The sequence below is a fragment of the Mustela nivalis genome, assembly GCF_964662115.1.
Source record: "Mustela nivalis genome assembly, chromosome: 8".
Taxonomy (NCBI): Eukaryota; Metazoa; Chordata; class Mammalia; order Carnivora; family Mustelidae; genus Mustela; species Mustela nivalis.
Genome location: NC_139027.1, coordinates 129,269,640 through 129,290,184, shown reverse-complemented (window position 1 = coordinate 129,290,184; position 20,545 = coordinate 129,269,640). Strand labels below are relative to the sequence as shown.

General features: G+C 56.8%; 2 protein-coding genes across 6 annotated transcripts in view; one reads left to right on the top strand and one right to left on the bottom strand.

Moving 5' to 3' along the window:
• The window catches only part of ADA (adenosine deaminase), a 27,846-nt gene extending 8,004 nt beyond the window's left edge, over positions 1 to 19,842 (top strand). Inside the window, exons 2-12 of one of the 2 annotated variants that reach the window (XM_082744695.1) lie at positions 2,893 to 2,954; positions 8,155 to 8,277; positions 12,880 to 13,023; positions 13,696 to 13,811; positions 15,051 to 15,178; positions 15,895 to 15,966; positions 16,054 to 16,155; positions 16,408 to 16,472; positions 17,753 to 17,882; positions 18,516 to 18,618; positions 19,061 to 19,842. In XM_082744695.1, the coding sequence (XP_082600821.1) occupies positions 2,893 to 2,954; positions 8,155 to 8,277; positions 12,880 to 13,023; positions 13,696 to 13,811; positions 15,051 to 15,178; positions 15,895 to 15,966; positions 16,054 to 16,155; positions 16,408 to 16,472; positions 17,753 to 17,882; positions 18,516 to 18,618; positions 19,061 to 19,074 (1,059 nt within the window). In that variant the 3' untranslated portion in view covers positions 19,075 to 19,842. Of the gene's footprint in view, positions 1 to 2,892; positions 2,955 to 8,154; positions 8,278 to 12,879; positions 13,024 to 13,695; positions 13,812 to 15,050; positions 15,179 to 15,894; positions 16,156 to 16,407; positions 16,473 to 17,752; positions 17,883 to 18,515; positions 18,619 to 19,060 lie in introns of both variants that reach the window. The other variant, XM_082744694.1, reaches the window with a different exon arrangement.
• PKIG (cAMP-dependent protein kinase inhibitor gamma) overlaps positions 19,834 to 20,545 on the bottom strand; it is a 101,755-nt gene continuing 101,043 nt past the window's right edge. For all 4 annotated transcript variants that reach the window (XM_082744711.1, XM_082744709.1, XM_082744710.1 and 1 more), the window contains one exon: positions 19,834 to 20,545. In XM_082744711.1, the coding sequence (XP_082600837.1) occupies positions 20,466 to 20,545 (80 nt within the window). In that variant the 3' untranslated portion in view covers positions 19,834 to 20,465.

Below are 20,545 nucleotides of genomic sequence, written 5' to 3'. Positions count from 1 at the left end.
CCAGGATAAACTCCTCAAGTCCTTAAACCACTTCTCTCTCTCTCTCTCTTTCTCTTTTTTTCCACCACGGGAGTAATACAGGTTCTGGGGATTCGGAAGTAGACCTGTTTGGGGGGCTACCGTCTCACTGACCCAGTGCATTGCCACCACCCCTTGCAATCAGACAGACCCTTGCCTTGTACACACCCTCCTCCTGGTTTCCCTCCTGCCCATCTGGGGGCTCCTCTCTGGGCTCCCCCTCTCCTGCAGAGCCACTGGGTGCTGGTGCTTCTGGAGGCTTCCTCCCCCACCCCTTCCTTGACCCACTCTCCCCAGTGAGCCTGTTCAAGGGCTTGGCTGCAGCTGTCCATATTCGTACTTGTATTGCCAGCCTGGTGTCCGACCGTGCTAGAACTTCCCATGCGTTGGCTCAGTCCTTTTACATTGGAGGGCTCAAAGGCGTCCCAGCCAAACATCCCTAAGATCAAACTGACCGTGTCCCTCTCCCCGCACCCCTGTCCTTCCTTCCCCCTTAGCACTTGTGCTTCTTCCTGGGTAGTGTCCAGAGCCTGGGAATCTCTACCCACCCCACTCAGGCCTGACCTGGGGCTTCCTCCTTGACCCCTCTTTCTGTACCCCACCCCCCTGCTTTTCCATATCTGTCTTGTCACCCTGGTCCAGAGCACTATCCTCTCTCATAAATTGGACCGCAGTAGCCTCCTGCTGTTTTGCTCTGAGCCCGCCTCGCCCTCTAGCTGGCTTTAAACCCTGTCGTGGCTTCTCTGTGCTTTCAGCTAAAATGACTCCTTGTGGCCTCGGTGACCCCGCAGCCTGTCCAGACTCATGATCCCTCCCTTCTCAGAGCCGGGTTTCAGTTCCTCCCCATCCACAGGCTCGCTACCACATGGCCTTTGCACGTGCTGTTGCTTCTGCCTGGAATGCTCTTCCTGCCTTCCTCCTTGGCCTGCCTTTGCCTGGTTGGCTCCTCTTCATATTTTGGATCTTGGCTCAAGCTCTGTTTTCTCTGGGAAGCCATTGTTGGCCCTTGAGCTGGGTGAGGTCTTTTGTTTGTTAGCCCTTTTGTAGGCTTGTGACTGTACATCTGTCACGTTTATGTACTGCCTTTTCCCTGGCAGGACCATAAGCATCACAGAAGTGGGACTCCGTGCCTTGAGCTTTGCTCTCCATCCCTAGCACTTGGCAGTTTGGTGAATTCTGGCCTCTTCACGGATGCCGTTTTAGCATTTGCTGTGTGCTAAGTGCTGGGCTCACACACTACACGCGTGAACGTGGTCAAGCCTCACAAAGCCCTAGGAGGAAGGCATTGTCTCCTCCCCATTGGATCCATGAGGATGCCGAGGCACCAAAAGTGAAGTCACTTTCTCCAGGCCACCAGGGAGTGAGTGGAGGAGCCAGGATTCCAGATGTAAGCCCAGAGTATGCTCCCTCTCTGGCCAGATCCTCAGTAGGGTGGTGTGCTGTGTGTGTGGGTTTAGGACAACAAACCCTGCAGGCTCAGAGAGAAGAGGGCCCCTGTCCAAGGTCCCACAACTCCTTGGCAGTTCCCTGGGCTGGAAGCTTCACTGTTCCCAATGCTGAATGTTTTTTGAGAACATAATGAACATTTAGCTAAGTGGGCATTGAACTTGTTTTGTCAGGGAATCCAACAGTTCCCTTGCTTCTGCGCCCGGCGGGGAGTGTTGCTGGGTCCTTTGCAGGCTGGGTGACGTCCGGAGAGGTCTGGTTACTGGGACCTCCTACTCGGAGGCAGGTTAAGCAGCTCTGCGCCTGCCAGCCTCAGCGGGCCTGTAGTTTCCTCCCTTGCCAGGGCAGTGACTTTCTCCTCCAGGTCCCCAAATTCTAGGGAAGACCCCAACCTGGCAGATGTCAGTGGATTTTCTAGGTCTCCCCCTGGTCCAGGGAAAGTCCCCTTCCCCGTGTCTCCCAGACCCTGTTGTGGTTCCCAGCTCCTGGGAGATGGCCTGGCTGAGAGGCGGACTTATAAACCACCCTTGTCTACCTATGTGGTGTGTTGTTATTGTTATCTTTAATCCTTATGGTTGTTCGCGGACAGGGAGGCAGAAATACCCTGTTGTTTTGCAGTTGAGGAAGCAGAGGGTCTGAGAGATCAAGTGTCCCGGCTGAGATCACACAGCAGGCCAAGGGGCGGAGCTGGGAGTCCGGAGATGGGCTGTCTCCAAAGCCCGTGTCCTTAACCTCCTGGCGTTGTGCACCGAGCAGTGTTTGCGGGGCCCTACGCGCGTAGGGAACGATCACCAGGATGGCCGAGTATCGAGGACCCTTTCTGGAGTACGGAAAGATCCTGTGTTGCGCCTGTTGATTCCTGATAACCGGGCTTATGTAACACCAACTTTGGAAAACAGAGTCTGGGTGTTTGAAACCCACTGTGGGGCCCAGGAAGTCTGCACTCAACACTTTTTGTTAGAGTTGGTTTTTGCTTAGTGGGCGGAGAGCAGACTCTGCCGGCACGGTGGCTGGGGCTCCATGGCTGGCCTTGGGCTGGCCTTGGGTATAAGGGCACTGGCCTTGGGCTTGGGCTAGGGGTTCTGGTTCTGCCATTTACCAGCCGCGGTGAAGAACAGAGGAACTGTGTGGGGTTCCTGCCTCAGTGGCTTGTGGTGTGAACTCGGTCAAGTTACTTAACCTTCCTGAGACTCAACTGTGGTTGAGCCTCTGTGGTCTTAAGCGTGAAAGAGCTAGAGATGACTGTTAACCACCCCCACCCCCCCGCCCAACAGATGAGGAGGAAACAAAATGCTGTGTATTCAGAGCTTAGTGGAGCGTCTGTGGCAAGTGTCCAGTCAGGGGGACTCATGGTTATTGCAGTCCTGCTGGCATTCATGGGTGTTTGTTCTCGCCCCCCCCCTATGTCCTCCCCCTGCCCCCTTGCAGGTGGAACTGCACGTCCATCTGGACGGAGCCATCAAGCCTGAAACCATCTTATACTACGGCAGGTAAGTCCACAGGGAAGAGACCTTCCTCCCCAGCATCTGGGGACGTTGGGTGGTGGTGGGGGGTGCTCCATGGCTCAACCTAGAGGCCTCTGGAAAATTCCAGGGTTGGCATTCCTTCCTGTATCCCCATGGAATGAAGCTGGCCCCCTGGCCGGAAGAAGGTGGTCTGTGGAGAAATGGCGGCCCCTCAGCTCTGAGCCAGAGACCCACAGCCCAAGGCTTCTGCTTTCCCTGATTCTGACTCTTGTCCTGCTGATGCCAAGGGGCCAGGAGGAGCTTACCCTACCTTATCTGCAGGTGCTTGAGTGCGTGCATGTACACACACATACCCCCACAAACACACACACACACAAGAGGAGGCAGTTCCCAAGGCTGAAGCAGTCACTGTGTTGGGACTCTGCAGAGAGGCTGTGGCAGAGGTGATGGCCCCGCACGGGACGCCGGGACCATTTGTTGAGCATCTGCCAGGCTGAGTGCCCTCCTTGAGTCAGCAAATTTAATCCCTCCGCAGAGAAGGACAGTGCTGTTATCCGCATCTCACTGAGGAGAGCCAGGGGCTCAGAAAAGCAAAGACAGTTGCTGGAGGTCAACGCGACAATAAACAGTAGAGTCTAGAATTGGCCCAGGGCCCTCTCCTGTCCAAGGCTTTCCCTGTGTCACCAGGGCCGTCACCTACTGGGGAATGTGGACAGGTAGCCTCTCCTCTGGGGCCCATCTTCACCTTCTAAGTAAAGCTGTGCCTCCTGCCTCGGGTTGCATGGGCAGGGGTGCCTGCCGCTTCCTCCCCACTTCAAGGGCTCATGGTGGACCCTCTCTTGGGTCCACTGTTTAACAGCAGGGATTTTAGAGGTCAGAGGGTCTGAATTTAAATATGGGCACACTGTTTCCTCACTGTGACCTTGGCCTCTAGCTTGAGGGGGAGGAACAGGGCCTCCCTCCAGAACTGACCTAGAAGAGGGGGGACCTGCTGCTCCCCACTCCTCCCTCCACAGACTGTGCCCCCATCTGTTTGCTGGACACTCCCTTCATTTGGAGCTGGAAGGAGTCCGCCTCTCTCATTGCCCGGAGCACTTCTGCTCCAGACCCAGATGCGGACACGCAGCTCCATACGCCCCGGTCCCCCGAGTTTCCAGACACCGCTGCTCCAGAGAGCTGGTGAGGCTGGGCGCCTGTCCCCAGTTCCCCGGAGCATCTCTTCCAGCTCCCTGAGGCAGAGTTCTGCCAAGAACACTTTTCTCCACCTTCTGCTACTTTCACAGACCCCTCCCTCCGCCCTAGGAAGTCGCTACTGATTTTTTTTTTTACCCCTACTGATTTAATTCTTGACTCCCCTACGTCATTTGTCAGCATTTACTGTGCTCCCCGAGGCGCTGCATCGGTGCTGATGTGCTGAATCCTCACGACAACTTGCGGGGTGGTATTGTTGTGGCCCCATTTTATAGAGGAGGACACGGAACTGTGATGGGTAAGGGGATGTACCTAGGGAGCACGGGTGTGAGCCCGAGTCCACGCCCCTGACCATTACTCCTGCCAGCGAGAGGCTTCGATGAAGCAGTGCCCCGAAACCACTTCGCTCCGGGCACTTATTGATAGTCTTAACGATAAGCTAGGGCTCTGGCTAAGTGGGGTGAAGCTGCTTGGCTTATCTCTGCCCGTCCTTTGCCCATGCCAGGTGCCAGCCATTGCCCCAGAGGAGGCTGTTGGGTGGGTTATCAAGCACCAGGTTAGGACTGCCTACTGAGTTCTCATTAAGGGGTCAGAGAGCACTTACTAGTGGAGCAAGAAGGCCGGAGTCCAGGGCAGGGAGGAGGGGGAGGAACCGCCCCCATGGGCAGGCTGGTCGGATCTTCTGTTTTCCCCCACAGCTTGGCATCTCGGGAGCAGTCGAGGTGCCTCGGTGGGCCCATGGGGTAGGGTGTTATGGGTGCCAGCTGGAATCCAAGCTCAAGGACAGCAGGCAGGGGGTCTGGGATTTGGTCAGACTTGGCTATGGAAGCCCGTAAACACACCGGAGGACTTCCCGGTGGTGGTGGGCTGAGAGAAAGAAGGAAGCCCTTCTCTCCCTCTGGCCAAATCCAGTGGCCGGTCTTCTGCCTCTGTGATGTGGGCCTCCGCTGACTATGTTCTTACCTCCTTCTTCCCTTAGCGCCTGTGATTCTGTCCTCTCCGGGGCTTCTACCTCTCTCTCCGTCTCCTTCGTGAGCCTGTCTGCTCTTTTGCCACAGCACATTCTGAATCTGGCCCCGCTTTCCTCCCTTGACCAGCCTGGCCTGAGCCACCAGCATCCCTCACCTGGGCAATGGCAATGGCTTCCTGGCTGGTGTCCAGGCGGCCACTCTGGCCTCCCCTATTCCTGTCTCTGCAGTACTAGAGTCAGAACACCTGTCTTAAAACCTCGTCTGACCAGTCTCTCGCCAGCTCTAACTCCCACACTCCCAGCTGACTCTGAGTCAAAGCCAAGGTCCATTCACAGCCTTTGAAGACCAGCAAAGCCCGAGCTGCCTCTCTGACCTCTCCTTAATCCGCACTTGGTAAACACAGAGAGGTTGAGTAACTCTCTCAAGGTCACGCAGCCTTTAAGGAACCCAGCTGGGATTCAGAACCAGTCCATCAGGCTTTGGGGTTTGCTGTGTGACCCTGGGCACGTAAACTACTTCCTGTCTTCTTCTCTGTACCGTAGCTATCTGTGTTACTGAAAAGGATGCGGAGGTCCCTGGATGGGATGGCTCTGCCCCTGGGTGATTTGGCACATACAGCAGGGGGATGGACTTGGAACTCCATAGCCTGGCTCTTCCTTCTCGTTGGGCTCTCTGTGGCCGGGCTCCCGGTAGGCACATCCCCACCATGGCAGGAAGAGCACTGGCTGAGGCATGGCTAACTGGGAGTATAAGGAGCATCTGATGACCAAACTTGGTCATCCCCAGGGGAGCCTCTGCTGCCAAGTGGCTGTGGGTGGCAGGAGGACCCAGGGCCCTAGGATTAACTCCTTTTTGCCTCAACTTTGGGCCCCAGACCAGAGCATTACAGCTTGGCCTGAGCAGCTTCTGGAGGCCCAGTCCCGTATAAGATCCCAAAGAGTGTCTCATGCTATTTTTTTCCTGCTAGGACTGGTGCAGTAGCTCTCAGATCTGATACCCACACGGCAATCGGAAGGAGCTCTTAAATCTCTTCATGCCGCTCCCCTGCTTGAAATCCTTCAGTGGTTTCCCCGTGCTTTGGGGATCAGGCCCGAACTTCTACGAAGCTTCCACTAGGCTCTGCCTGCCCTCTGGCTCTTCACCTACCACTGACCCCACTCTGAACTCCAGCTGCCCTGCCTTTGCCTCCCCTCCCAGCTTAGGCCTGGAGCCCCTTCTGTTCCTTCTAATTCTGCTTCAATGTCCCCTCCTCTAACCAGCCTTCGCAGACCACTCTGTGTGGTCAAAGATCTCTTGGTGGCTGATGAGGAGAGAGGCTGGAGAGGGTAGGCACAATGGGCCTTCAGGGAGTAAAATAAGTGAGATGTGACTGGCTGGTGGGCAAGGCAGAGGAGCCCGGGGGAGGCCCCTGCCCTGGGTTGGGCAGCTGGGTGGGGGGATGGTGGAGCTATATTTGGAAACATGGAGCATAGGGCAGGGATGGGGAGGTGGGATGAGATGGGGGAGGGTGTCAGACACCTGGGGCTGTCTTGGTCACTGCTATCTGTCCAGTGCCCAGGACATCGTAAGCCCTCAAGTGGTGGTATATGGAAGTAGAGACTTCTGGCTGAAAACCATGAAAGGGGAGGAGCTTGTGTGGGCAGGTGTGTAAAAGGGAGGGTCTGTAAGAACGGTCAGGAGGAAGGGCCCCACCAGGAAGCGGGGGTCGAGGGAGCTGGAGGAAGACTCTAGGGGGCCTCACACATAGCGTGTCCAGAGGACCAAGCACGTGTTGTGGGGAAGGGGGCTGACTGCGCGCTGCCGGGGGCGCTCCTAAGGATTGGGACCCCCAGCAGGGGAGGAGCGCCTGTGTCGGGGGCTCGGGGGACATGCATTTATGTCCGGAAGCATCATAGTATTTTAGGGACCGAGGTCCCCCAGTGTCCCTGGCAACCCCCCCCCCCCCATCCTCTGTTCTTGCTTTGCGGATAACGCGATGCTTGAACCAGATTTAATCACCTCATTTCCATAATTGTTTGCTCCTCTTTTTTTTTTTTATATATATATCTTCTTTTGTTCTACTTGCTGGAGGAGTTTCTCCGCTGTATTTTCCATTCATTTTATTACATCCTGATGACCGGCCCATATTCATTTAGATTTGCAGAAGCTCTCTCTTCCTCTCAGGGTCCCCTTACTGAGAGGGGTGTCTTGTTTCCTGGGAGGAAGCTCTTCTCCGGTCCCGGAGATGCTCCTCTGTAAGGGTTTTAAGTTTTCTTCTGTTCCCTGCGTTGTTTCCTCGGCATTTCCTCCTGTCTCCTGTCTTGTCCCTTCGTGGTGGGAGCATTTCTTGGATGTCTGGTGTTCTTTGCCTGTTCGTCTTCAAAGTGGGAAAACTGAGGCCCGGGTGACCTGAGAGCTGTGGTGGGGGAGGCAGGCCTGGCTCACCCTGGCTGACCCTGGCAGGGAGGAGGAGGCCCTGGGCGGAGGGGCGGCTGTGGGCAGGCCCCATGCTGGGGTCTGTAGGCGGAGAGGGGAGATGCTCGGAGGGAGGGGACCAGTGCACCCATTCCTGGGAGTCTCCGCTGGACCCTCTCCCAGCTCACGGGCTGGGCAGGCCTCTCCCATGCGCAGGCCAGCCGGATGGAGGGCGGAGGTGGGAAGTCCGGCCCCTGCCCCGGGCATTGTGGTGCTGCAGTTATGGCCCTGATAACCTCTGACCTGGCTGGGGACCAGCTGGCTCTACCCACTCCGGGGCTGAGGAGGAAACTGTGGTCTTGCCCTAGCAGCTGCCCGGTTCCCAGGCACCACGGGCGTGCATGTGTGCATGTGAGCATGTGTATGTACATGTATGCATACAGACTTCAACCCCCGGTGTCCCCCTTGAGGTTCCCTGGTTGGTCATGACCTTGGGGACTTGGTGGGGGGAGGGGTGCTGGAAGGATTCCAGCCTGAGTTCTATATGCCCCAGGCCTCTGTTTTCCCATCCGTTCAATGGGAGGAGTTGGAGGAAGAGGTCCCCAGCTTTCCTGCTCTGGTCCCCGGGAGGAGTTTGCAGCCCACTGCCCTCACTGTTTTGTTCCCAGGAAGAGGGGGATTGCCCTCCCCGCGGAGACAGCAGAGGAGCTGCGGGACATCATCGGCATGGATAAGCCGCTCAGCCTCCCGGGCTTCCTGGCCAAGTTTAACTACTACATGCCCGCCATCGCGTGAGTCAGCCCCCCAGCCCTGCCCCGCCCCGGCTGTGCCTGCCACCTGCTGCCCGCGCCTCCCACTGCGGGGTGGGAGAAGGTGCTCGGAAGCCCTAGTTCTGCAGCTTATCCTTGTGTGTACTTGTGTGACTCTCTCCAGGCCTTGATTTTCCCTTCTGGAAAGTGGGCATAATATCTAGAAATTTCTTCAACTTCTACAGGAAAGTGAGAGTATGAGGTCAAAAGCTGGCATCCTAGTGCCTGAATCTTTCACGAAATAACTGTGACCTTGGGCAAATTTACCCTCTCTGGGCCTCTGTTCCCTCATCCAGACCATGGGGCTTGTGATCCTGTCTACCTCCTGGGGCTGGAGTTTAGAATGGACGTAGAACTTTCCTCACCAAGCTCCCCCTTGCCATGAAGCCGGTTGCTACCTTTATGGACAGCCAGTCACAGCTGTTTTTCTAGTCCCTTTTGTTCCTTCCATCTTAGGTCTGGAAGACTGTGCGTACAGCACTCAGAACTGTAGTTTTCATAGTTGTCGATGGTCCCGCCAGGTGGACACGCTCCTCATTTGCAGAGGAGGAAACTAATGCTCAGGGGAGGGTAGCCGCTTGCCCAGGACCACACAGCTGGAAGGGGTGAGGCCCAGATCCCACCTGGAGGCCACCTTGAGCTTCCTGACACGAGGCAGGCCTCTGCCGTCTGCTGCCAGAGCTCAGGAAGGGGACGAGGCAAATGGACAGGGAGCAGTTAGGGAAGGCTGCCTGGAGGAGGAAGCATGGCCCAGGCTTTGGGATAGAGAAGGTGTAATGTAGTCTGGAGGGCTAGACCGGAGGGAAGGTTTGGAGCATATGCCAAGTAGGGGTTGTTGGATGACTGGTGAAGGTCTGCGAGGCAGATGGAGGCCCTTGGCTGGATAAGTGGCAGGACAGGTAGGAGGAGTTCTGTGGAAGGAAGATGTGTGTCAAGGCTGCTTGCTAGAAGCTTTTGGAGTCAGCCTGGAAAACACCACCTGTCCCCATCCCTGGCCCTGGTAAGCAGAGACACACACACACACACACACACGCACGCACATACCTCCCTGGAGACACCGGTCCTATCTCCCCGGGCACCCCCTCCCCAGAACATACACATGGCTGGGGCTTCTGTACAGGCTGAGGCACCTCTCCCATGTCACCCCCAAGGCAGCTTCTGTCTCTCTGGCCACAAGACAGAAGATGCTCAGCTCCTTGAAGGCCCAAGATGACCAGGCTGTTTGGCATCATCTCCTTCTGAATTGCTTGGCCTTTGGGGCTCTGCCCGTAAGACTGATGTCCATACCGTGCCCTTGCCACCATCCACCATCAGACAGGTGTCTGATGAGAGCCCTTATCTTCTGCCCTTATCCTTCTGCTCACTTCTCTCCCACAGCGTGGGCCTCCTGTGGCACCTGGGGCAACAAACACATTCCCAACCTCGGGTCCTCTGTGCATGCTGTTCCCTCTGCCTGGAACGCTCTTCCCTGTAGATGCCCTGTGGCTAGCTTCCTCACCTCCTTCTCAGGCCTGCTCAAGTGTTCCTTTTTCAGTGAGGCCTTCCCTGATGGTTCCGATGAAACTTGTAGTCCCCTCCCCTGTTTTATGTGTCTCCATAGACCATTTCACACCTCACCTACTGTAGACTGTGTGTTTCACTTACTTACCTGTCTCTCGTGCTTAACTGTAGGCTCCGGGAGGGCAGGGATTTTGTCTACCTTGTTTCCCTAGTGCTGGTCACTGTGCAGTGAATGTGTGCCACCGCTCTGGGGGAGGTTGGGCACCCTCTTCCTGGGAGGCCGGCTCCCCTGCAGCAGGCCTGAGGTCCCAGATCCAGGCCAGGGAAGACAGCAGCTGCTCATTCTTATCCTCAAAAGCATGGTGCTTCCAGTGACCCTTCTCCTGGGCATGGCCAGTTTCCCTAAGGCCCTTTGCACGCACACCCCACATTCGGGTGACCATTCTGTATTCACCCTTCAAGGTGGAAACTTCCAGCCAGGCCCAGCTCATGGTCACTTGGTACCACTTAGCGTGGCCCTGGCAGGTTGATGCGTGCCTTACTTCTAGAGCCAACACTCAACAACTAAAATACTTAAAGGGTCTGTCTCTCCGACTTGGAGCACTGGCCTAAGTGAGTTTCAGGAAGTTCAGCATCTTTGTCCTCACAGTAACATTTGCTGTAAGTGTCGGGGGACTAACTGGAGGCCTGTAACAGGTAAGTGTGGGAACCAGGATTCAGGAGTCCGAGGTTTCTCCCCCACCCCAGGGTACCCTCTGGATTTGTCCGTCTGTGTCCTTTCCCCTCTCATTTTAGTTTTATTGGGGTAGAATTGATAAGTAGAAATTATGTGTTTAAGGTGTTTTGATATACATGTATGCTGTGAAACGATCACCACAGTCCAGCCAAGTTAACATATCCATCACTGCAGATAATTACCATCGGCTTTGGCTGCACATGTGTGTGTGTGTGTATGTGTGTGTGTGTGAGAACACTTAACGATTTACCCTCCTAGCAAATCTCAAGTATATGCTACCGTATTTTTTTTTTAATTTTTATTTATTTACTTGACACAGAGAGAGATCACTAGTAGGCAGAAAGGCAGGCAGAGAGAGAGAGGAGGAAGCAGGCTCCCTGCTGAGCAGAGAGCCCGATGTGGAGCTTGATCCCAGGACCCTGAGATCATGACCTGAGCCGAAGGCAGCGGCTTTAACCCACTGAGCCACCCAGGCGCCCCCCCTAAAGGCCTCATTTTAACTTAATTACTTCTTTAAAGACCTTAAATCCAAACTTAATGACTGCCACCCAGGCGCCCAGAATGCTACAGTATTGTTAACTGTAACCCCCATGCTGCACATCCCATCTCCAGAACCAAACTCCACTTGTAGAACTGAAACTTTGTACCTTTTGACCGACATCTCCCACTTCCCCCTTCCCATGTTCAAGCTGCCCCGACTATGTTCTACTTTCTGCTTTTATGAGTTGGGCTATTTTAGATTCCACGTGCAAGTGAGATGGCGCAGGATTTGTTTTTCTGCGTCTGGTTGATCTCACTTAGAGTGACGTCCTCCAGGTTCATCCGTGCTGCAAATGGCAGAATTCCCTTGAGGCTGAATGATCGTTCTGTGTGTGTGTGTGTGTGTGTGTGTGTGTGACATTTTCTTTATCCATTCATCTGTCGACGGACCTTTAGGTTGTAGCCCCGTCTTGGCTGTTGTGGATAATACGGCAGTGAACGACGTGGTACAGATATCTGAGATACTGACTTCATTTCCTTTGGATAAAGATCTGGAAGTAGGACTTCGGGATCGTATGGTAACTTTTTACAACGTTTCTTGAGGAGACTGCTCGCTGTTCTCCACGGTGGCTGCACCAATTTGCATTCCTGCCAGCACGTACAAGGGGTCCCTGTTCCCGTCTGTCCTCAGCGACACTTGGTGACTGTAGCACACTAACAGGTGTGGGGTGATCTGTCCTCGTGGTTCCGATTTGCATTTCCCTGGTGATCAGTGATGCTAATCGCCAGGGAAATGCACCTTTCCACGAAGCTGTTGGCCATTTGTACGCCTGTTGAGAAATGTTTATTCGGGTCCTTTGCCCATTTTTAATATGATGATCTGGTATTTTTGCTATTGGGGGCTGGAAGTTCCTTGGGCATTAGCCCCTTGTCAGATTGGATCTGCAGGGATTTTCTTTCACTCTGTAGTTGTCTTTTCACTCTGTTGAAGGCTCCCCTTGCTGTATGCTTTTGTGTCTGGTGCAATCCTACTTGTCTTTTTGTGTGGTGCCCGTGTTCTCTTGTTTCTCTCCCCTGCTGACCTGCGCCCATGAGCCAGCAAACATCTGAGTGGCCATGACATCCTGGGCTCCGTCCTGAGGGGTCCCAGCCATGACACGATTGAGGGAAAGACCCCTGTCTCATGGAGTCTACATTCTAGTAGGAGAGATGGAAATTGACCGATAAGTAATGAGAGAATCACGCCAAGTGGGGGTAAAGCACTGGCTAATCCCAGGGGAACAGGTAGAGAACGGCAGAGGAGCCCTTCGGAGGCCAGGTGGTCAGGGATGGGCGCTCTGAGTAGGATGGTCTCGGGGAAGAGCCCTGCTGGCTGGGGGATCTGTGAGCATGGAGGCCCCGACCTGGGAACAGGCCTGACTGTAGCTGGGACAGAAAGGCGGCTCTGGTGGCATCATAGAATGAGTGAGAAGGAAGGTCTGGAGAGAGTGACAGGGGCCCGAGTCTGCAGGCCTTGTGGAAGCCATGAGGGTTCAGAGTGGAGGGGCGCATGTTTGATTCACATGTTAAAAAGACTGCTCTAGCTGCTGTGTGGAAAACGGAGTTGGAGGGGCAAGCCTGTAGACTTGGAGATCTATTTAGGAGGTGGTTAGAACCTGGGTGGAGGGGACAAGAAATGGCATGTAGTTTGGAGGTAGAACTGACAGGCCCTGCCTTGTTTCTAGGATCTTCTCCGACAGCTACCAGAACTTGGGGCTGGGGGCCAGAAGTGGGTTTGAGCTGCCACGGGTTGGGAACAGCCCTGTTGCTGCTGGAGCTCCCAAGAGACTTGGGGAAGGTTGCCCCCAACCCCTCTCTTCCCTTCCCAGGGGCTGCCGGGAGGCCATTCAAAGGATTGCCTATGAGTTCGTGGAGATGAAGGCCGAGGAGGGCGTGGTGTATGTGGAGGTACGCTACAGCCCGCACCTGCTGGCTAATTCCAAAGTGGAGCCAATCCCCTGGAACCAGCCCGAGTAAGTGACACCTGCTGGGGCGGCCCGACTCGTGGGAGCCCTGGACCTACTCTTTCTCCCTGGTCCTGTCTGTGGCCTCAGAAAGATGAGTTTAACTCTTTTGCAAGAGACATGGTTCCTAGCCCTCACCTGGGCTAATTTTAAAAATTTTTTGACCTTTGGTAAAAGTGTCTATGTTTCCCTGCCCCGGACACAGGCCCACAATCTAGGAATAGTAACTCCCTTGTCTAGAAGCTTCTATGTGTCCTGTTCTAACCTTGTCACTGACGCGAGTGTGGCCTATTCCTGCCCACTGTCTGGACCCCAGAGAGCTCTGAGTGCCATCAGCCGAATTCCTCGCCCCCTTCCAGCCAGGACTCTGACAGCTGTGGATGCATGGGAATCAGACCTGGCAGGCTTAGCATCACCCCCGTCCGTGGGGGAGGACTGTGCCTGAACTCATCACCCCACACACCTTCCAGTCTGGAAGTGCCCACGCAAGCATGAAGTGGGGGGTTGTGCCAGGGCTGGGGGCCAGGTCTTCCCCCAGAGCCCGTGGGTTCGCAGCGGCTGGAGCTGCTTCTCCAAGAACCATCTTTCTCTTCCCCCAAACCCCCGCCATGTCCCTGTCCCAGGGCTATCCTTCAGACCTTCCTTTATCTCTGGCCCATCGCTGCTCCTCTCCGCACACAGGGGCGACCTCACCCCGGATGAGGTGGTGGCCTTGGTGAGCAAGAGCCTGCAGAAGGGAGAGCGAGACTTCGGGGTGAAGGTGCGGTCCATCTTGTGCTGTATGCGGCACCAGCCCTGTGAGTACCCCTCAGCCCCGCCCCTGGCCACTGCCCTGACACACCCTCCCGCCCCCCACCCAAAGCCTGGCACTGGAGCCACATCTGGTCCCCACATGCCCCCACCCCATGGTATTTGTGGAGCCCACTGGCAGGACCTCGGGGCTTCTTGCAGTCACTAGAGCCTACTACCGTGGGCAGGCTCAGACCTCCTGGCAGCAGAGAGACCCTCCTCCCTGGGCAGACCGGGCCTGCCAGCCACGTGACCTGCATTTAGGAAGCAAAAAACCAGAGGAACCTGAATAATAGGAAAAAACCATCTAAGCCAGGTTCTGAAGAGCCCACAGTCCTCCCTTGAGACCCTGGGGGCCAGGCCTCGTCCTGTGTGGGCCACAGGCCTGGTGGACAGACAGGTCTGCCGTCTAGGGCCTCCAAGGGTCTCCCTCGTGAGGGACGCTGGTCAGGTGTCTAGAGCTCCGGCTTCCATGGTGTGCAGAGCCCCACGGTGTGACTTTGGACACATCCCTCCACCTCCTCAGACCGCAGCTGCGTCACGGCCGGTGACGGTCTCTGCTCAGTCTCTGCTCCAGCGGGCAGTGCGAGCCAAGGGCTTCCCGCCCGCCGACGGGCCCGCAAGTGGAGAGGGACTTGCGTGGGCTTCCGCGGTCCCCGTGGCAGCCTGTGGGGCTGGGCTGCCGTCGCCGAGCCTCCTCGGCTGGGCGTGGGGCTGAGGCTGAGAGAGGGGCGGCCTGCTGCCCCTTGGTCGGGACAGCGTCAGGCTCACACGTGCACACACAGCTCTCTGGCTCCAGAGCCTGCGACTGGTCATTTTTTTTTTAAATATTTTATTTATTTATTTGACAGACAGAGATCACAAGTAGGCAGAGAGGCAGACAGAGAGAGAGGAGGAAGCAGGCTCCCCGCTGAGCAGAGAGCCCGATGTGGGGCTCGATCCCAGGACCCTGGGATCATGACCCGAGCTGAAGGCAGAGGCTTTGACCCACTGAGCCACCCAGGCGCCCCGCGACTGGTCATTTTTAAACTCCTCATGAGGACTTGGTTAGTTAAGAGGCCAGAACAGGTCAGCAGTACAAGTCTGGTTCTGGGCTTCTCTGTGAAATCGCGGGGAGCCTCGGTCTCCTCCTCTGCCAAATGGGGTTAGGCCGTGGCACCGTGAGGCGGTGAAGAGCTAGGCTTGGGCTGGGGGACGGGGAGCAGAGGGACTTCTCGGTGCCACCAACAGAGGCGTGTTGCCCACAGGCTGGTCCCCGGAGGTGGTGGAGCTGTGTAAGAAGTACCGGCACCAGTCTGTGGTGGCCGTGGACCTGGCTGGAGATGAGACCATCCAGGGAAGCAGCCTCTTCCCGGGACACATGAAGGCCTTCGAGGTAGGGCCCCGGGGAAGGAGGCAGGGAGGGGCTGGCACCGGGGAAGCCACAGGAGGAGGGAGGGGGTCACGTGGACAGGGGAGGCTGGGGCCACCTCCATGCTCCCTCCAGTGCGCCGTGGCGGGGTCTCGGGGGTGCTAGAAACTGGGAATTTGTATAAGCAGAAGCTCCCACCCAGTGTGAGCACTCCTGTGTGGGAGCCTGTTACTGCCTGTCATTTGCCGTGTGACCTTGGGTGAGACTGTCCCTTCTTGGGGCTGCTGTTCCATCTATCTGTTGGGATGACCGAGTTGGAGCGAACATTCAAAGCCTCACGACGACGCACTCCGTCCCCGGGCCTGGAGCATGGGTTCTGGGGCCAGAGCTCTGGAGTCTCACTGCCCCGTCGCAGAGCCTGGCTCCCTTCTTCCTTTCTGATCACCGTCCTGTTACTTTCCTGGGCCTGTTTCTCCTCTTGTAAAACAGGTATTAGGGTATTTGTGGAGATTAGGCAACGTGGCTGAGCCCTTTCATACGGTGACTGACCCACGGTCACCGTCTAGTAAATGGCAGCCGTGGCTTAAGTTAGGATCACACAAACAGAAACCCCAGCTTTCCCGTCCTGAAGCAGGTCAGCTAACTGAAGAGCCTGCCGAAACGGGGAGCTGGAGTGTGGCAGGGGCTGGGCCTGCGGGGGCCTCCCCCAGGCCGGCCCTGACCGCCTGTCACCCCTGCAGGAGGCTGTGAGGAGTGGCATTCACCGCACCGTGCACGCAGGGGAGGTGGGCTCCGCAGACGTGGTGAGAGAGGTGAGGAGGTGGGGCCGGCCTGGGGGCCTTCCGCCCGCTCCCCCCCCCCCCACGCCCCGTCCTGGGCTCCACTCCGCTTCTCTGCAGGCTGTGGACACGCTCAAGACGGAGAGGCTGGGCCACGGCTACCACACGCTGGAGGACGAGGCCCTTTACGCCAGGCTGCTGCAGGAGAACATGCACTTCGAGGTGGGCGGCCAGGCGGTGGGAGGACAGCTGGGAAGCCAGGAGGGCACCGGGAGGGCCAGGAGCCAGGCCAGCGTGGCAGGAGTGGGCCGTGGGCCTCAGAGCCGCCCGCCAGCAGAGGTGGCCGGATGGAAGTCATGGGACTCGGCGGCCGGGAGGCTGGTGTGGCTCCAGCCCGAGGGGCTTACGAGGTGGGGTGGGGGGTGGCGTGGCTTGGGGGGGACACGTGGGCCAGCCACCCACCTGCTCTTCCAGGTGTGCCCTTGGTCCAGCTACCTCACAGGCGCCTGGAAGTCGGACACGGAGCACCCAGTGGTTCGGTGAGGCCCGGTCCCCGGGGCCCATTCAGTTTTGTACCAGGAAAGCCGAGGGTGGGAAGGAAGTGGAGGGACTGGGTCCTGGCCCAGGCGGGGCCTCTTGCTAGGAAATCTCTTCGAGTCCTTGGAAGCAGGTGCTGCTGTCCTCATCTGTAAGATGAGGGCAAAGCTCGGTGTGCCGTGACATGACTGAGGGAGCCCAGGTCCTAAATAGCAGAAGTTCTGCTCCTCTCATGGAGCAGTCATGGCAGAACACCCTGCTGCCCTGAGGGGGAGGGGGGCTTCCACACTCTAGACCCTGCCTCCTGGGCATCTGGGAGAGGCGGCTCTCCAGGTCACGTGGTGCCTGCTCCTAACCTAGCATCTAACTAGAGGCCTTGGTCCTTCCTCCCGCTGTTCTGTGACTGGGCCCTGGGAGCCGCATCAGGCCTCAGGAGGGCAAAACCACCCTTTCCTGACACAGGAGAAGGCGGCAAGAACAGGGGGCGACCACGGTCAGGCCAAGCTTAACGGCAGGATCATGGGCTCTGATGTTCTTCTTACAAGGAGGTCCTGAGGTCTGCTTCAGGACAGGGGAGTGCGTGGTACCGGCAGAGTGTCCGCGGGGAGGTTCTTGGAGGCACATGGGCACACAGCCTGTGGGCTGGAGGCGGGTGTGCGAACCAGCCGCCCAGATTCGATGGTTGAAGCGACAGCCTCAGGAGATGGTGGTCCCAGAGGGCCGAGGAGAGAAGCCGGGACAGTGACACTGAAGGGACAGACGGAAGAGACTGGTCCGAGAAATCAAGAAAAAGGGTTTTAAGAACAGTCAACGGTGTAACACTCTACAGAAGCGGAGTAAAGAGCCAGGGGAAGCCTTGCGGGTGTAAGGCGACGGGGATCTGGGGTGCCAGGAGCCCTTTCCCTGGGGGGTGGTTGAAAAGTCGATCTTAGTGGGATTAAGGGTGAAGGGGGCGCGGACGACCCTCCCAGAACATTGGCAGTGAAGGCGAAGGCTGGAGAGGGTCGTAGCTGGGGGGCATGCTGCTTGTTCGGCCTCCCTAGGCCTCCGCTCTACCTGTTCCTCTTCCGCCTTTGCCCGGCTCTGGCCCGCCTGGGTGGGCTCAAGTCTGGAGATGCTAGTTCTGTGCTGTCGGACAGGTCCGCTGAGTTCTCCCAACTTCCTTCCCCTCTACGGCGAGCGGCTCTTCCAGGTCGTAGGGGGCTGCGGGCTCTTGGCGGCAGGCACTGTTCACGTAAGAGTACAGGCGGCTCTTCCCTCTCCCCCTCACCCCTGCAACCAGGTTCAAACAGGACGAGGCTAACTACTCACTCAACACAGATGACCCACTCATCTTTAAGTCCACCCTGGAAACGGATTACCGGATGACCAAACAGAGCATGGGTTTCACCGAAGAGGAGTTCAAGAGACTGGTGAGTGGGCGTGCACTCTGGCGGCCTTGACTCTTGGCCCTGGGAGCGTGTGAGGCCTTCAGGTCTTAGCCAGGCCCCAGGACCTCTGGAGATGAAGTGTTTGCCTCACCAGGCCAACCCACGCCGGTCCTAGAGTTAGGTGCCTTCTAGGGATAAATTCTCGGGCTGGCACACTGATCAAGGACCAGATTTTTCAGCCTTTGCTTGGGTCGAGTGCCTGCAAAGAATCCATTAAAAGCTGTCACCTCTCTTCCCAGAACGGTGTGCTCGGCTATAAAATTCTGCACGCACGTTTCCAGCCATTCATAGATCCCAGGCTGAGCCCTTAATTTTAGGGGCTGAGAGCCCAGATCTGTCCCTGCGGGAATCTCTCTGGCCCCACATATCCTGCCTGGTCTCCAGTTTCTCCAGCTTCCTTCTCTCATCCCTGTGTCATGTCGTGGCACTTTAAGAGCACTGAAACCCACGGTCTGTGCTCTGGCACTTGCTGCCAGGTGACATGGGACCTGTCCTTCCCCACTGTGAGCTTAATCACTGGCCATGCTCATTGAAGAGGATGGCGCATCACTAGACTGTCAAGGCTTTCTTCCATGCTCTCTGGTTTCACATTATTTGCCATGCTGGCCCTTCTAGAACATCAACGCGGCGAAGTCCAGTTTCCTCCCGGAAGATGAGAAGCAGCAGCTTCTTGACCTGCTCTATAAAGCCTATGGGATGCCACCTTCGGCCGCTGCAGGTGTGTTCCTGGCTGGGCTTCTGGGCTCTTGACCTGCCTCTGTGGGATTTCCTACAAGAAGCCCTTCCTTACCCTCTGGGGAGGTGCTCAGGATACGTGAGGCCTCCCTGGTTCCAGGGCTGAGGCTGATGGCCTCCCACTAGACTGGCTTACTTTCTATATAGTGCCATCTTCAGGCTGGTCTTGGGAGAGACTTTCTGAAGGCCAGTCCCAAAGATCTTGGCAACCTGGGTCATCTCCATGGTCGCCTAAAGCCAAGGGCAGGGGAGCTGGGCCCAGGTTCTAGCTCTGTTCTGCTCCTTCCTTCTGATGTGGCTTTGGCAAAGCATTCCCTTGCTCTAAGCCTCAGTCTCCCGCTCTGCAGAAGGGGGTTCCTCTCTGGCTCTGAAGTCCTGGGTACTAGCGGCCGCTAACCTTTCTGTGTCTCTGATGTGGCAAGCAGAGCCGCATCCCTGAAGACATCGTGGCTGCCTCTCCAAGCCCTCACCTGTGGACGGAGCCTCCCCAGCACTGTGAGGCTGGAACGACACTTACCTTGACTCCTTCAAGGAAGACTGGCCTAGTCAGCTACGGCTGCTCCTGAAGCCCGTGTGCCCATTTCTACACACACCAATACCTCGGCATGCCGCATCTCTGCCTACGGGCCAGACTCCGGTTGACTGAAACCTTCCTCCTATGGTGATTCGTGCTGAAAATCTGGTGCTCAATAAAGCAGCCAATGGCTGGTACTATGCAGCGCCATGGTCTAGGGCAGAGTGAGAATGGAAGGAGCCTCTGGGTTCCCAGACTCAGGCAACCGGCCCAGCAGCGGGGTCCTGAGATCCTGGTGCGGGCTTGGGGTGGGGGGTCGAGGGGGACACCGGGGCTTCTAATGCTGGGGGCAAAGAAGGGACCCCAGTCTGCCCTCCCTCCAGAAGAAACCAGGCTTCTCTTGAAGAGTGAATCTGCTTAACTGCTCCCTCTTTGCGTCCTGCCACTGTAGGTTTTAAGGGCTGGGCCTGCCCGTCTGGGTGAGCGGTGGACTGGGGTGGCAGGCGGGAGAGTGGAAGACTGATCAGCCAAGGAGGGTCCCAGCCTCTGTGAAGACAGGCCTCTTCTCAGGTACTTCCTTGCACGGAAGCCCGGGGCACTGACAGATCCCAGCTAACCGTGGACTTGGGGAAACAAGGCCCAGCCCTGCTTTTGCTGTTTAAAGAAGAAATAATCATAAACCAGTCACACAAATCATCAGCATTTATTTCCTGGGTCCTAGGTGTCACTTATCTCGGTAGAAAGGGCAAAGAGTTGATCAGACAGTTTTGAGCACAAAACCCTTGCCTAGAAATGGATCTGCAGAGTTCCACGAGGGGACAGTCAGTTTAACTTACAGTGCCTTCCCAAAAACCCAAACACAGCTCCCGCCCCCTCTGCTGAAAAAAAGTTTAAAGTTTTTAAAAAGTTTAAAAGTGTTTTTTAAAAAAGGGATATGAAGATCTTGACCCAGAAGGTTGGGCTTGGGGGGGCAGTGGGGCAGAGCTGGGCTGGGGTTGCTGCCCAGGCCACCTCTGGAGGTGCGTTCTTGGGGGGGCTGCTCAGGCACCCACTGAATAAATAATGCCCCACAGCTGCGGGGTCCCGGAAGTGTACCTGGGCACAGTGAGGAGGTGGTGGGCGAGGGGAGCCTCAGGGTGCAGGTGGAGGGCCTTCCCGGGGAAGGGGCCGCGGTGGCCTCTGGGGGTGCCTTTTCACTCTGGCCTGGCCTGCCTGGGACCGGGGCTCAGAGAAGAGGCTGCCAGGCCAGTGCCAGGGCTCCCAGTCCAGGCAAGGACAGCAGGTCTCTTTTCCATCCTCCATGGGCAAGGTCAGACTCAAGACGAGGTGGTCCCATCACTGCTCTCGGGCTGGCTGCTGGCTGCCTTGTCTGGGGCGCCCGCCTCTGTCTGTCCTT